This window comes from Egretta garzetta, unplaced genomic scaffold (assembly GCF_000687185.1).
Source record: "Egretta garzetta isolate BGI_Z169 unplaced genomic scaffold, ASM68718v1 scaffold15, whole genome shotgun sequence".
NCBI classification, from domain to species: domain Eukaryota; kingdom Metazoa; phylum Chordata; class Aves; order Pelecaniformes; family Ardeidae; genus Egretta; species Egretta garzetta.
The window spans coordinates 2,573,081-2,589,060 of NW_009259798.1; the positions used below are offsets into that span (position 1 = coordinate 2,573,081).

Consider the following 15,980-nt stretch of genomic DNA (forward strand, 5'->3'; position numbering starts at 1 on the left):
TTCTTTTGGTCATGGGAAATTCAGGAATAGAGACTGCACCCACTACCTTAAAGCCTGTACCAATTCAATGAGAATTACAGAGAATGCTAACAATGTTTATATTTGCAAAAGGATCTTACTGCCTGCATTTCATTGATTTCCTTCTGATATTTGATCATCATTTGGGTTAACTTTTCTCGTTCAGACTTCAGTTCCATATGCAGTTTCCTATTTTCCTTTTCCTTCCGCCGTACATCAGTGTCAGCTCCACGTTTGACTGGACCCTTCCGATTCATGATCTCAGCCAATTTATTCACAGCCTTCCCATGGGCAAGAAAAAAAAGAAGATAAAAACCACACCAATAAATACATAGAGTTATATTGTGAAGAAATAAAGTCTTCTCTCCTATCCATGATCAGACACACTTAATCTAACTGTAAACTAAGACCCTTGCATATCCGGTACTATAAAGTTGCTTTAATTCAATGTACTACTCAAAATTGCAAAGAAGGTAATGATGCTGTTTTCACTTTAAGCAAGCATTTGCTTTGAACACTTCTATTCATTTAAATATTCTCTTCTGTTTCCATTAGCTAGTCCCAAAATGTATCTTTGGATTAAAATGCCATTAGTTCTAAAAAACAACCCAAATGCAAATCAGAAAGATACAGTTTTATGGAACTTAGAGAGGAATATAAATCAAGATGGAAATCAGTAAAATATGAATTCATTTGACTGACATGAGGATTTTTGCTGGTAGACTGCATCTGGATTAGGAGTTCCTCTATAATAAATCATGAGGATGCAGTTTCACTACACTGAAAGTCTACTTAGTAGAAGCAAAAAAAAAAGATTAATATATTTTGTTTCAGGGGCAAAAAAGAATAAAGTCTTAACAGTATATATATATAGATAGTTTACCATGGAATGTTTTCTATTAAAAATCATTTGCTTCATGAACACTATCTATTCATTCATTTAGATACATTTGCTTACCTGGGTTTTCAATGTTCTTTCATTCAACAATTGTTTCTCAAACTGTGCTTTAATATTTCCTACATTTGCTTCTTCTTCTTTTAGCTTTGTAATTTCTGTAGCAAGGTAATAAAAAAAAAATCTATGAAAGCTCATTACAAAAGAAAATAGTACTATTAAAGAACAAAACTAGTTTCAAATTAAATTATATTTGGTTCAGAGAATACATACGTTCTTGTACTTCCTTCAGTTTATTGTTTAGTTCTTCTTTCTCATTAGCAAGATTAGCCACATCGCTAGTTAGTGTCCTATTTGCTTCCTCCAACTACAAAACAAAAAGTGCACGTGATTATGTGACAAAACACATTTGGTATATGAAAGCATTACAGGAGAGAAGGAAATACTTCAGAGTGAAACCAGGATAAGATAAGAGGACTAGCTGTCAGAGGGGTAGGGACACAGAAGAACGAACGATCAGAGATGCATGGAAGAAACGTGATAAGAGTTTTTTTTATTTCATGCATAGAAAATAACTATTTTTAAAATGTCAGATACACCTGTATATCACTTACCTCTAAGTATGATAAATAACAATGGATAACTCAAACTGCAAATGAAATTCAAGCCCATGTAAATCTCTACCAAAATTATGATTCATACTACTCACAGAGGCTATGGTGGCATCTTTCTCAGTAAGTTCCTGTTTATGCCTAGCCATCATCTCTTTAATCTCCAGCTCTTTCATAATCTTCTCTTTTTCCAAATCAGAGTACTGTTCTTCAGCAATGGAACGTGCAAGTTGTTCTGAATCTGCTTTTGTCAAAGTAATCTCTAGCTGAGCAGCCAAGGAATCTCTGCAAATTATTGATAAATACTCTATTAACTTAAAAAATGGGAGGTTATGGTGGGGGCAGGGTAGAGGGGGAATTAAAAAAAAAAAAAAAAAAAGAAGAGTAAAACAACAAAATGCCTTCCTAATCTTTTATATATTAGTAGTACAACTAGTGGAGTCTACCTCTCATCCTGTAACTCTTGTATCTTTTGCTGCATTTCTTTACAAAGTTTGGTCTTTTCCTCACATTCTTCTTTAAGTTCTCGAACTTGCGTCTTGTACAGAGTCTAGAATTTAAAGTTGGATAGAAAAGAATGTGACTTGTATATTCTAGCTTGAAGGTAAACAAAAACTGATACAAGATGACACTATGCAATTCTTTAATCACACACTCATTAGAGTATAATTGTGCAATGCCTTCTCTAAATTTAACTGTCATCATCATTCCCAAATACATTTTGGTTACTTTACCTTTTTGTTGTTTGACATTTTTTGTTTGTTTTGTTGTTTTGTTTTTTTTTTTTTAAACTTGCGTATTTGTGAGTGGACAGAGGTATGATGTACATTTAATGTTTGTAAACATACTGTTAAAGCGACTCTCAATGTGAATACCATGATTTGATAGAAAATCAGCAGTTTCAGAAATAAGGAAAATCAGTAATTTTTTTTGTATTATTTTAGGTCTTTGTCAGAGGGAGGTAGAATTTAGATTTTAACCATACAAATCCATTAAAACAACAAGACAGCTAAAGAGCAAAAAGAAGTATAGGAGGAAGGGAAGAAACAGATTAGAAAAGCATTTGAAATTAAAATTTTTGGGAAATGGGATAAAAAGGTAGAGCTCTAGAGGAAATCAAAGAAAAAATGTATTGTTCTGTACATTTGAATGACTGTATACAGGTAAAGTGACAGACAACTGCAAGCGCATTTAGTGCGGGGATTTCAAGGCAAACTGTCTATGGCCTACCCACAACAGTCAACTGACCTCAGCTCTCCCTTTCTCTCCTCTAACGTGTGAAACTTCTTGATCTACTAAAACTTCAGCTAGTCCTTCTCCTCACTGCCCTAAAGACCACAGTAAAATCTTATTCCCTGTAATTCTGAAACAAGCCTTTTGGGCTCTACCTGCAGTGCAACTGGCTGTGCACTATTGATATAAATTAGCCTCCATATGCAAGTGATGGTTTTTAAGTAACATATCTATTTATTTTGTTGTACTTTATCACAATAAAGCAAAAACTCCCAACAGATCTTGTACTGGGTTTGCATGGCAAGGTTTTAGTAGCGGGGAGGCTACAGGGGTGGCTTCTGTGAGAAGATGCTAGAAGCTTCCCCCCACGTCCAATAAAGCCAATGCCAGCTGGCTCCAAGGCAGACCTGCCACTGGCCAAGGCCGAGCCCATCAGCGATGGTGGTAGCGCCTCTGTCATAACATATTTAATAAGGGGGGGAAAGTTGATGCACAACAGCAACTGCAGCTGGAGAGAGGAGCAAGAAGATGTGAGAGGAACAACTCTGCAGACACCAGGGTCAGTGAAGTAGGAGGGGCAGGCGGTGCTCCAGGCGCCAGAGCAGAGATTCTCCTGCAGCCCCTGGTGCAGCCCATGGTGGGGCAGGCTGTGCCCCTGCAGCCCAGGGAAGGCCATGGGGGAGCAGATCTCCCGTGGACCTGCAGCCCAGCCAGTGCAGGTGAATGCCTGAAAGCGGCTGTGACCCCATGGGAAGCCTGCACCAGAGCAGGCTCCTGGCAGGACCTGTAGGGGAGGAGCCCAGGCTGGGGCAGGCTTGCTGGCAGGGCTGGTGACCCCGTAGGGGACCCACGCTGGAGCAGTCTGTTCCTGAGCAACTGCACCTTGTGGAAGTGATGGACCCACGCTGGAGCAGTGCGGGAAGAATTGCAGCCCATGGGAAGGACTCATGCTGGAGAAGTTCATGGAGGACTGTCTGCCATGGGAGGGACCCCAGGCTGGAGCAGGGGCAGAGTGTGAGGGGTGCCCCCCTGAGGAGGAAGGAGTGGCAGAGACAGCGTGTGATGAACTGACCCCAACCCCCATTCCCCATCCCTCCGCGCTGCTTGGGGGGAGGAGGTAGAGAAAATCAGGAGTGAAGTTAAGCCCAAAAAGAAGGGAGGGGTGGGGAGAAAGTGTTTTAAGATATGGTTTTATTTCTCGTTATCCTAGTCTGATTTGATTGGTAATAAATTAAACTGAATTCCCCAAGTCAAATCTGTTTTGCCTATGATGGTAATTGCTGAGTGATCTCTTCCTGTCCTTATTCTCAACTCAGGAGCCTTTTGTTACATTTTCTCTCCCCTGTCCAGCTGACGACAGAGTGGCTTTGGTGGGCACCTAGTGTCCAGCCAGCATCAACCCACCACAGATCTCTACCAAGTTTGGCTGTAATGCAAAAATTTCCTTCCAAGCCTTAAAAACACATGTTTTGTTACATGCTGCATGGAAGAGATGCTGAATGCAAAAGGTTTGAAACACGCAGAAAATTATTCCCACTGTGGAAAGAATGAGCTGCTTGACTCCTCCCCCCCTCTAAACTATGTTTGGGACTGCCTTCCAAAGCTGGGACATTTCTTAAGATGAGCTCTTTCACACTGCTCACTGATCAAGAACCAGGAGTGATGACAAGGCTACAGAGAACACCCAAGACAGACACAAGAAAAAGGATTAACTTTAGGTTAGAGATGTGAAATGCCTGACGGCTGAAGAGGAAGAAGAAAAGCTAACATTGTAGTTGGTAAACAAATTACTATAAAAATAAAACAGTATAAAACATACCGAGAAATACTGTTCAGCTTCAAGTTGGTCTTGAAGCTCTTTCATTTGTCCATCTGCTTCTTGACGTTCCCTAGAAAGGAATAACATACTTTAAAATATATGAACATATCCCAAACCAGTAAACAGAAAAGACAGCGTTCACACTCTTAAGATGTTCAGTCATTTCCTGAACAAAGTATGGTCAGCAATTAAAGCTGAGGCTTCCTATGGGTACCAGCTCTCTTTTTCACTTGTACAGCTGATAAAACTGCACTAGTAAGAAGTCAGTTTAGTACTGTTAACATACTAACTACCACAGCGTCACCTAGTTTAAGCAGTAAGAGTCACTGATAAAGCAAACGGACACCAACAGAATCTTACTTCCATGTAAAACCTCACTGATCTGACATATTGTTTTGGGTCTCTCGTTTGCTAAAGCTCAGTCTGTAAAAACATGCCTGTATTCTTTGACACGCATAATTTCTTTAATTCATCTGTTATTAAAACAACTCAGAAAGTCAATTAGTCAGTCCATAACAAAGAACAGTAATTTAGCAGAAAAGATTTCTGCCAGTGTTTCACATTACAGCAACGAACGCATGTAGCCACCTTCTAGGTGAGTAACTGCATCTTGCTGACAGAAAAGATAAACCACCAGAAGTCATAAAGGAGCTAAGAATGAGGTTCATCTGATAGATGTGCTAAACTTGCCTTTTCATTCCCCAGAATGTTCTTTATGTAAAAAAAATTAAATATTTATTTATCTATTAATGATCAGGTGCATATATTGCTTGTAAGACCATGAAGAACTGCTGGGATTTAACATAATTCCTATTTGAAGGCCCAACAAATGCGTTTAAACATCTTTAGTATGAGATATTTCCAATGGTTGCGCTCCACAGCTCTGTACTAGTATTCATTCCAACTCTTAACAAGCTCTCTGGGACTAACAATGCCAGTAACTTTCCTCTTCACTGAAGGTCTACGTCATTAAAAAAAAAAAAAAAAAAAGGACCTAGACTTTCTATTAAGTGTTTCCCTGAAGTCCTCACACTTTTCCTTTTAAGCTGGGTTTTTTAAGATTCTCAGGATAACAAACATCTTTTACTAGAAAACTATACATTGCTGAATCACTAGGGCAAATCTCAACTAGAATCACATCACTGTAAATTATTTTAAACAACAATTAAGTTTTGCACTGTAGAATAGCATATTCTGTGCAGCAAATTTTCAAAATTAATATTGCTCTCCGCTTCTGCCAAAACATAATTACAAATCAGTAACATTATTAAAAAATACAGAGCAACTCTGCGTACTTGCGGAGTTCGTTATTTTGTTTTTCCAGACTTAATTTGATTTCCTGAAGATGGTTATTCTCCTGTTTTAACTGCTTCTCTGACATTTTCAAGGTGTTGACTTGTTGTGTTTGCATCTTGAGGTCATTCTGAGTGAGACAACGCTTTTGTGTTTCTTGCTCTATTTTTAATGTCAGGTTTTTTACCTGAAAAATAAAGAAACCCGTGAATTTTTCAGACATACACAGGAAAGCAACATTTGTAAACAGTGTCTCTTATTGACTTCCTCTACACTTTTGTACAACACGCTCACATCTTTTGGTAAGTCAAAGCTACTTCCTGAACAAAGGCATTAGCACACAATAAATAAGCTAGTTTTTCCACGTCAATCTCTCAGCAGTTTACATTCCAGAAGAAGAACTTTTTAAGTTCAATAACACTGAAATATTTCAGAAAAATTAAAACACATTCTGTAGACTTTTTAAAGTTCTAAATGCAGAGAAGGAAGAAGTTGCTGCCATTTTCATTCATAAACATTCCTAAATACAGCTATAACAGGGAAAATATTATGACATTGAAAACCAGGTTCCACTCAAGACTCCTTTTGTCAACGTTCCTTACATCTTCATTTAGTATATCCTTTTGCCTAAGGAGCTCATTGATTTTCTGTTGCGATTGTTTGAGATCACAGTCCAACATGGAGCGCTGTTTTTCAGCTTCCAACAACCGATTTTCTACTTTTTGCTTCAAAGCTCTCTCTTCCAGAAGTTTCTTCTCCATTTCTGTGAAGCAAGAGATTGAAGACGTCAGTCAGTGTTGGGATTTTGGAGGGTGAGGGGAGGTCTATCTCTATCCCATACTAACAATAAGCAACATGTTTAACCTTTTAACACTGAAGAAAAAGATTGCTGAAGAGTGATTCATTAAAATTTTCACAGTAAACCCACTCCCAGAGGATGCTTTTGCAAGCATTCCTGACTGATAGCTATTTCCTACTTTTGAGTTTCAGGATAACTTCCAGTTTACCTGCAACACATCTGAGATGGATAAAAAGGGTGGATTTTAAAAAATAATTCATCTAAATCTACTAAAGCATTGCTTTGACTACGATAATTTGACATTATTTTAAGAGTTGAAGCTGTTCAAGGACCTGACATGCCAAGTGATTCAGCCATTATTATTGAATTATTTGAGCTTCCTTTGAATCATAGAATCACTTTGGTTGGAAAAGACCTTTAAGATCATCGAGTCCAACCTTTAACCTAACCCTGCCATCCCACCACTAAACCATGGCCCTAAGCACCTCATCTATCTTTCATTTAAATACCTCCAGGGATGGGGACTCGACCACCTCTCTGGGCAGCCCATTCCAGAGCCTGACAACCCTTTTGGTGAAGAAAACCCATCTGGAAGGACAGGATTTGTAGGTAGCTTTTTTAACAGCTACAATAAACATAAGCCATTTAATTCAAAAGTACTAGCCATCTTCTGGAATTGTTTGTTAATTACCCCTCTCCAAGAGATTGCAATTGTCATGAGATGCACCAGAATATGCACAATGACTATGGAAGCCTAGCAAAGGCTTTGCTATCTCTAACTCTATCTGGTCTACATATTTAAATCGTTAAGTTGGTGACGTATTTTATTTAGGAAGACAGAAAAAGACACGAGTACAGTGAGTAAGAACACAGATAAGCTCTTAACAAAAACATTTCAAGCAGTTTTAGTAATATAAGTTTAAGAAAAATTAATTCAGAATACACTACCACAAAAACTGAATTAGTGGTGTGTGCAATGGAGAACCTGTTTTACTCGAAGACTAAACCACTGCATCTTCAACCTAGCAAAGCAAGGACAAAGGGACTACGACTGATTTTTACGACACTAATTATATTCTAAAAGAAAAGAGGAATCAAGGAAAAAAGCCTATACTTAGGCTTCCACTAGCATTAAAAGATTACATTATCTACTTTGTATAACTACACCTAAGTTGAACTGTGATGTCAAATACATACCTTTCATGGCTTCAGATTTTGCTTCCTCTATAGACTCATAGATCTTATTTTTGTCTGCTAATCGTGCTTTTGTGGCTTTATGTTCAGCTTCTTCTTGTTCAAGGTTCTGCTGCATAACTTTGAATTTATATGTCATATCTATTTCCATGTTGCTCTTTTCCTGTTAAAGAAGAAATGACATTGAAATAAAACATTAAATACATCAGGTTAAATAAAAAATTTCAGACAACAGTAACATGCTGCTTGGAAGTATGCTAAGGGTAGAAGAGCAGCCCAGACTCTAAGGAGCTAACTGAAAACTCATTTCTACACGTTTTCTATGAAAGGCAAAGTACTCCAAAAATGCACAATGACATCCCCAGTTGCAAACAATTATAGAAATACTGCCTTAACAACCAACATTCTGTAATAAGAGTAGCTCAGAGATTAAATTTACTGAAGAATTTTTTCAGTACTTTTGTTTCAAGACAAATTTGTCAAAAAAAAAAAAAATATTACCAGAAGCTTTTTTATTTTTGGCAATATTAAGAGTTAAAAAAAAAAAATCAGGTGAAATTAAATGTCACTTCTGCCCTGTTAAGCTACACACTGGAGTACATGTACTTTAGAAGGGAAATGCTGTCTTTTTTTCCCCACTTCTCATATTGCAAAAACAATGAAGAAAAAAATCAAAGAAAAAGAATAAACACTGAAAACAAGGCTTATTTTTTGCATAGATTTTGTCTCCACATCTCAAGTAATGAAAGTCGAAATTTAATAATTCCCGAAGAATGTAACACCAATGTCCACTTTGAAGTGCTGTTACCTTCTCTAAATCCGTAAGTTTTTCCTGCAATCGTCTCTTCTCCACTTCTAGTTTAGCTAATGCAGACCTAAAAATGGCCAAAACATCAGTGAGGCTGGGCAATGTGTAGAAAAAGAATGTACTGTATCTACTTGGGAGATAAAATTTTTCAAATGCAACACCTTCTAATTTTCATTATTAAGAACATCTCCTTTCAGGGTGATTTTAAAAGTTATCACTAACTTTTATAAAATGTTATCACCTATTTTCTCTTAAATGTGTGTTCATACTTACAAAACATTGTATAGAACAGCACGCTAACCTAGTCACAATTTGAAGCTGAAATAACATGATCAAACCCTATGTTTTTTTCTGAAATAAGAAGCAAGCTTAACTTCAGAACACTTGCAGGAATACCTTGTAAATCACTGATAATCTCTGATCCATGACTTCTATCTCTCCTTTCTGATTCTAGAGCTGACTGAAGATTGAGAAAGTCCTTCTCCAGTTTGAGTTTAGCATTCTCTAGGAGGCAGTTCTTATCTTGTAGTTCTCGATTATTAGCTTCCAGCTGCTGGATTTGCTTCGTACTTTCTGTCTGGTTCTTCCTTAACCTGGCTGCAGTATCAGACTCTGACCGCAGCAAAGAATTGGCTTCATCCAACTAAGGATTGGTAAAAAACCACATCAGAAACAATTAAAATATAACAGCTACCATTTCTACTACAGAATACTAGATTTTATGGATTAAAGAAATAAAAAGAGATGTATTTTAAGATTACTTTTGAACACCAAAACATGACAAGAAAGTACAGCTTTTAAAACTCCATTACACATTTTAACTCCCTCCACTACTAGTAAAATCTGTAGTTCAAACATTTATTATTTTAAATAAACATATGTAAAGTTGGCATGCCTGTCTTTGTAGTTGATTGATTTTCTCATTGGATATTTGAGAGTTCTGATTCCTCTTCTTTAAATCTTCAAGCTGGTCTTTCAAACTGTTAACTGTAACAAAAAAAAAAAAAGAAAAAACAAAATCAACAATATTAATTACTGTCATGAAAACACTAATTTGAGCTGTAATTCATTTATTTTATCTTTTAAAAACCCACATCAAAACAGAACCCTTCGACCATGGTTCAACATACCCTCATTTTCCAAATTGCGTTTTTTATCTGCTTCATGTTCTGCTCTCCTCTGATATTCTGTATTCTTATGCTGAAGAAGAGCCTTCTCTCTTTCTAACTGTCTGACTGCAGACTCTACATTCTTCCTTGAAGTTATCTGGATATATTTTTAAAAAAACACCACTAATTACATACAGAAGAATGGTATTCTTTAAGTAACAAAAAGACAGCTCACGCACTCAGTTTAGTTTGTAATGGAGAAAGACACAGTCCATTTGCCTGCTGCAAACACAGCATATCAGAACACGTGGTCAAATCCAGCCCAGGATGACTATGGCCATGAGCTTTTACAATTTAAAACTCGTTTTATTGTTTGGATTTGATGAATCTGGTAAACCAACCTAGCAGCGACTCAGGAGGCACAGAAACATACACGTACCCATAAGGTCTCAACATGCACCCGGACGAGAAATACGTTAAGTTGTATGTGTCCACTACAGACATGACAAATTTGTAGTAGGGCTGAAGTGCAAAGCTGGGCAAGAAAGAGGGTCCTTTTACTGACACTGTTTGAACAGTGCAAAGAATGGGCTCCTCTTCCACCAACATTACTCTCACGTCTTCAGTTATTAGAACTGTAGATGGATTATTCATATTACACTGTCCTCCAAATTAAAAACATAGTAAAAAATGGATTCTGGAAACAAATGTGTAGTTGTCGTACAGAAGTCACAATGAAAATATTTTAGCAGTGACAACAATTTTATGCTTGTGAATATCAAGAAATCAGCTGGTATTGCTTGCTACAAATACATAGCTACTCAAAAGTAATTTGCTGTTTCCTAAGGAAAACAGCCAGATACAAATGTTAAAGTTGTAATTCCCATAAGAAATAATTATGGACTCACCTCTTCATCTAGCTCTTTCACTATCTTCTCTAAACGAGTATTAGTAGACCTGAAGAAATTTGAAAAATATTTTTAAACCTTGCTGATTATACAGAAATTAGATGTTTGGATGCGTCTAATTTTATATAAGACACTGTTTTCAGCAATAACATGAAACCTCAAGGACTGGAGTAATCACTCAAACAATAAAGAGATTCTTATGGAGAATTAAGGCAAAAAAAAGAAAACGGTCATCACAGGAGTAGCAAGGATTAGGCCAGCAATTTACAGTGAGGTCTGCTTGCAGTGTTGGGAATCCCCAAAGTAGATTAAACGCCTTTAAGCATTCAAAAGCAAAAGCTGTAATAAAACTTCTTTATAAACATACCAAACATGCCAAAACAGTCTCACCTGTACTTCTGTTCTAGTTCATCTTTGGCTTGTAATTCGTTACTGAGCTGTTCTTCTAGCTTGCTTAGTTTTTTCTGAAACTGTGTAAAATGTCAAAAAAGCATAGCTCACATATAAAAATGTTATCACATAAAACAAGTGTAAATCAATTAAATAACAAAAAAAGGGAAAGTGAGGAAAATTAATTCAACCTTCCGCTATATTATTTTAAAACCATCGCCAGAAGGTTACATCTTTACAAGGTTTTAATCCTGATGATTTTAAAAATACAGATCCATAGTAACGAGATCTGCTGCATTAAATCTAACCATTGCTGAATTATGTGCCACAGATTGAGTCATAAAATTTCTATGGGCAAAGAATATTGCTAATGGCCCTTTGCTGTACTCTTTCTCTACAGACAGAGACTTTCCACTAGAGCAAAATTTTTGGGATAGTCTTTTCTAAATAACATTAAAAAATAAAAAGGGAGCCACGTGGCCAAATTGGACAGTATTCAGAGAACATTACTAAGCATGCTCAATGACCTCACATAAAAAAGAATTTCAGTCTAACACATACAGAAGCTAACACTTTTCAAGTTTGGGAATGTTTTGGTTTGCTTACTAAAATATTAAAAAGAGACTGAGAGTCACATACCCAAATATTCATTAAATAAATCAGAAATAATAAATGTTGGAACTCTCTCATATCTTCAGGCTTTAAAATGCATTTGTTTTCCTCCCTTCCCCCTCCTCCTCCTCCTCTACCCTCCAAACATAAAATCTAAAAATGTGGTTTTCTAAAACACTTTATAATTGTTGCAATTAGAAGATTGCTAGAACAGGGACACTAAAAAGGACACCAGGACTAGAGATTCACTGCTTGAGAAAATACAAAATGAAAAAGTTGTCAGAAGCGAAATGCAAAATTTTACTAAGTCCACTATCACAACATAAAGCAAATATCATGAACGTGACACTACGTATTTTAAACAGCAGTAGCATTTATTTTTAAAAGGGAAACTCTAAAACTTAGTCTATTCAGCAAAGTCTGAAACTATTCATCAACTCAGCAATGACAGGAAGGCACGGAGATGAATAAACACTTGCGTTTAAATTTATGCTGGTCAATACATAATGCATTTCCTTTACTTATTTTTTAAACTTTGAAAAGGAGTTTTAAATTCTAAAAACATTAACAATATACTATCTACACTTGAATAATACAAATGTTTAAGTAACATAATGAAGTAAGTACGTGAAAATTCCATAGCATTCTCCTGTCATCTGCAAATTTAAATTCAATTGTCAGTCTTCAGAATCTGTATAAACATGCTCCATACACTCACTTCAACTGAGAGCATGATCTAAACATTCCTTTAGCACTGCAGGTGACAATTTACTTTTCCAAACTCTGAATAAATCAGTCATGAATCACTCAGGCAAGCGTGGAGCCAAAATTCACAACCTTTCCAAGAGTAATGCTGTTTGTGGCAACAGAGCCTTACACATTTCTTTTCCAAACAAATTCTAGATGGCAAAAGAATTCGAGGAGAATCTGTATTCACTCATCTTTAAACCATAGTACCTTAATGCTTGAGTACAACTGTTTCAAAATACAAGTGGTTTACTGTTAACAATTTGGTGAATAAACATTTAAGGTACTTCACACAAATTATGTAGGATTTTTTTTTATTCCTTTCATAACTCAAACAATATACTTACATCCTTGCTGTCCTGTAAATAGAAAATATCATTTTTATTGAGGACCATTAAAAGACAAAAAGCCCCCCATAAAATTTCCAGTAAACTTATTTTAGACTTCGTCTTTTCTTAACAGACCTAACAAAATTAATCAATCGTTAATACTTACAAAAAAAAAAAGGCACTAACCTCATTTTTACTAGATTGCACGGATTCATTTTCTCTGCAAGACTGAGAGGAGTCACTTAGCAACCTGTCAAAAACAAAAACAAATCCCTCCAGCTCTTATTCAAGTTTTCAACAACTCTGGCAACCTTGCCAATCAACTCATTTTAATCAATTCTCTCCAGTCTTAATTTGTCCTACAGTATTCTCAGAATGAAGCTTGTTTTATTTCAGTGTGAGTGCATCTGATTTGAATCTTAAGTGAAGTATAACATATGTTTTCAAACCCATAGAGCTTATAATTTTTTAATTAATAGAATTATTTCTTAACTATTGAAGTTGAGTCTTAGTAAGCTATTATCTTGTGTAAACTTTTTTCTAAAGCTACTAATAAAAAGCCATTTTAGAACTAAATTACAAATCTATCAGTATTTTAACCCTATAAGACTCTTTAAGGGACTTGATTTTATGCTTATAAAAATACTGTGTTTAATCAGTTATCAAAATAACCAAAATAGTAGCAAATTATATATTCTACTTAAACTCTGCATCTTGTATCTTCACAATTGGACATATATGAATATAATGCAATAAATAAATTATGTCTCTAGATTGAAAAAAAGGATAAGATATAGGAAAAATCTGTAGGTGTATTGCTAAAAATGCGTATTAAAATATCACATACAAATTGTCTCTATAGTAGGTAAATCCTATAAAAGGCAGCTGGTTTCCCACGAAGGCTTTGGGGATTGGAAAGGTTTCCACGTCTCCCTTGTCGTCCTCAATGTCATCAAAATTACTGCTATCTATATCACTGCTAAGCTCAGGAACAACAGGAGCAGCAGCTATAAAAAGGGGAGAAGAGATCAACTTCACTCCAAGATTCAGACACTTGCTACATACTGGTATCTCTGTAATGTTAAAAAGCCTATATTATAAAGTTGTCCTGCTAGTTAAGTATGTATTAACCATACAGCAGATCTGTAAATATTACTGTGAACATTTTTTTCTAGACAAATCTATTTTTACATTGGTTGCCTATTGCATAGAATATCTAATGTGCAAAATGTGTTTGCTAAGGTAATCACATTTGGGAATAGAACTCTGAATACAATCATCATTTTAAGAAACCTTAGTAAATATATGACTTCAGAAGTTACGATCAAGCTCATGATCTCAACTGACATACTTTGGTTTTTTTGCCTAAAGTTATCAAGTTCACAATGCCTTAAATGAAAAGCACTACAACTGACAAGACTGCTGTCAAACTACTGTCTTAACTACAGAAGGTTTAAAAAAAAACCCAACCAAACAAACCACCACCACCAAAAAACCCCAAACAAAACAACAAAAGCCACAAAGAAACAGAACCTAGCATGCATTCTTTTTAGTCAGAGTTCTAAAACATCTAGTTCTCTTGTTCAAAACAGAAATCTAGACATTAAAAGCATGATAAAGGTGAAGATAATTCCAGTAGGAAAAATGTATATTTACTAACCCTCACTGATAAGAGTTTTTATAATACAAATGATAAATATATGGAAGTTTAAGCAAGATTCTTGATAGATAGAAAATACTTAATTTATACAGTTTTCTTCATTTCTACTATTGCAAATGCTGAATAAAAACTTTTAAGCTGATTTACTTACTCTCTCGAATGTTGTCCCAGTTCCACTGATCACTCTTGAAGAAAGGGTGAAGCTTTATTTCTTCTACCCCATTTCTCCCAAGCCGTACATCCCTAAGCATAGCAATTAAGACAAATGCACATTAGGAAAAACAACACTCGTTTTTTGTTATTTAAATTCTGACTTGCTCATAAGCAGCAAAGAAACTTTCAGTAAAGACTGTCTGTGTTAATTGTCAAATGAAAAAAAACTAAAAATCTACCAACCACTGACCTGCAGCTTCTTATATAAAATGTGCTCTGTTTCTTAGCATGCACTCTCCCTGCAAGCTGCTAAAATGTCCAGAATTTGGAGTCTGCCACGTGGGGAGTAAAGCAAGAAAGAGAGCGCTGAGGCAAAAACTAAGAAAAAACTAAAAACACAAACAAAACCCCAACACCCTTGGGGGAAAAAAAACTGCAGAAGTTCCGTGTCTGCCAAACCACATGACAAACCTTAAGACGCAAGTGAGGGAAGGTCTAACTTACTGCACAGAACAGTTATTCAAAGCTGGACTGAAATAAATATTTTAAGGATTCCATCCCCTGCCCCATAACTAACCCTGACACATCTTTTACTGATATTTGCAGTGAAATAAATCTTAAGTGCAACAAGAAACTTTTAGATTGACCAGAAGAGTCTCTTTAAAACCATCTACAAGAACAGGACATAAAAACAATGCGTGTAAATGAACTAATAAATCACAGGGTTGATGCTTATTCCTTCTTTAAGTGTTTCAGCAGTGATCACACATACGGAAAGAAGGCATCTGTTTCAAATAAATCGCTCGAGCACTGTATTAAATATAAACAGGAAGATGGGGACACGTAGTGGAAGTACACCTCGCCACATTTACATTATTAAATTCTACTCATATTTTCTCTCTACCCTTCAGCTACTAAGGGTGAAAAACACTTTTAAAGCACATCCTTCCTGAGTAACCACGATCTTGCTCAACAGAGCAAATAACCTCTCTTTGAATGCAAAAACCATTATAAGGCTTTTTCCCCCCCTAATCCCTCGTTCTATAAAGGCTCTGTGCTCTGCTGTAGCCAAGTGTAAGTGACCACAAGAAAGCCTAAGAAGGCATCATCAATCCAGAGTTAAATATGGACCTACAGCATTCTTTTAAATCAGAGAAATTAAAGATGATCTCTGCTTTTTGGAACTAAAGAAAATGTTAAGTGTTCACGTCAAGAACAAGCTTACGCAGCTTAATATCAATACAGCTCCGTTCCACGAAGAGAGATCTCTAGGATCTATTTATAGCCAAAACAATATCCTTGCTGGTTTGTTAGCCATACTACTCAACAAAGCAAATGAAAAAAGTTCAAACATTGTAAGAAAGCTTAAACAAACTCAGTAAATACATGCTTATTTTCTTAA

General features: G+C 36.0%; 1 protein-coding gene across 1 annotated transcript in view; it reads right to left on the reverse strand.

Annotated features, from left to right (window-relative positions):
* The window catches only part of ROCK2 (Rho associated coiled-coil containing protein kinase 2), an 80,010-nt gene that overhangs the window by 12,318 nt on the left and 51,712 nt on the right, over positions 1–15,980 (reverse strand). The window contains exons 8-26 of the mRNA XM_035895323.1: positions 14,577–14,668; positions 13,613–13,772; positions 12,952–13,015; positions 12,784–12,795; positions 11,078–11,157; positions 10,688–10,736; positions 9,801–9,936; positions 9,566–9,657; positions 9,065–9,313; positions 8,671–8,775; positions 7,866–8,025; positions 6,472–6,632; positions 5,872–6,056; positions 4,577–4,646; positions 1,971–2,074; positions 1,623–1,809; positions 1,187–1,280; positions 977–1,071; positions 120–299 (exon numbers count right to left, since the gene is read on the reverse strand). Of these exons, the coding sequence (XP_035751216.1) occupies positions 120–299; positions 977–1,071; positions 1,187–1,280; positions 1,623–1,809; positions 1,971–2,074; positions 4,577–4,646; positions 5,872–6,056; positions 6,472–6,632; positions 7,866–8,025; positions 8,671–8,775; positions 9,065–9,313; positions 9,566–9,657; positions 9,801–9,936; positions 10,688–10,736; positions 11,078–11,157; positions 12,784–12,795; positions 12,952–13,015; positions 13,613–13,772; positions 14,577–14,668 (2,275 nt within the window). The remainder of the gene's footprint in view (positions 1–119; positions 300–976; positions 1,072–1,186; positions 1,281–1,622; positions 1,810–1,970; positions 2,075–4,576; positions 4,647–5,871; positions 6,057–6,471; positions 6,633–7,865; positions 8,026–8,670; positions 8,776–9,064; positions 9,314–9,565; positions 9,658–9,800; positions 9,937–10,687; positions 10,737–11,077; positions 11,158–12,783; positions 12,796–12,951; positions 13,016–13,612; positions 13,773–14,576; positions 14,669–15,980) is intronic.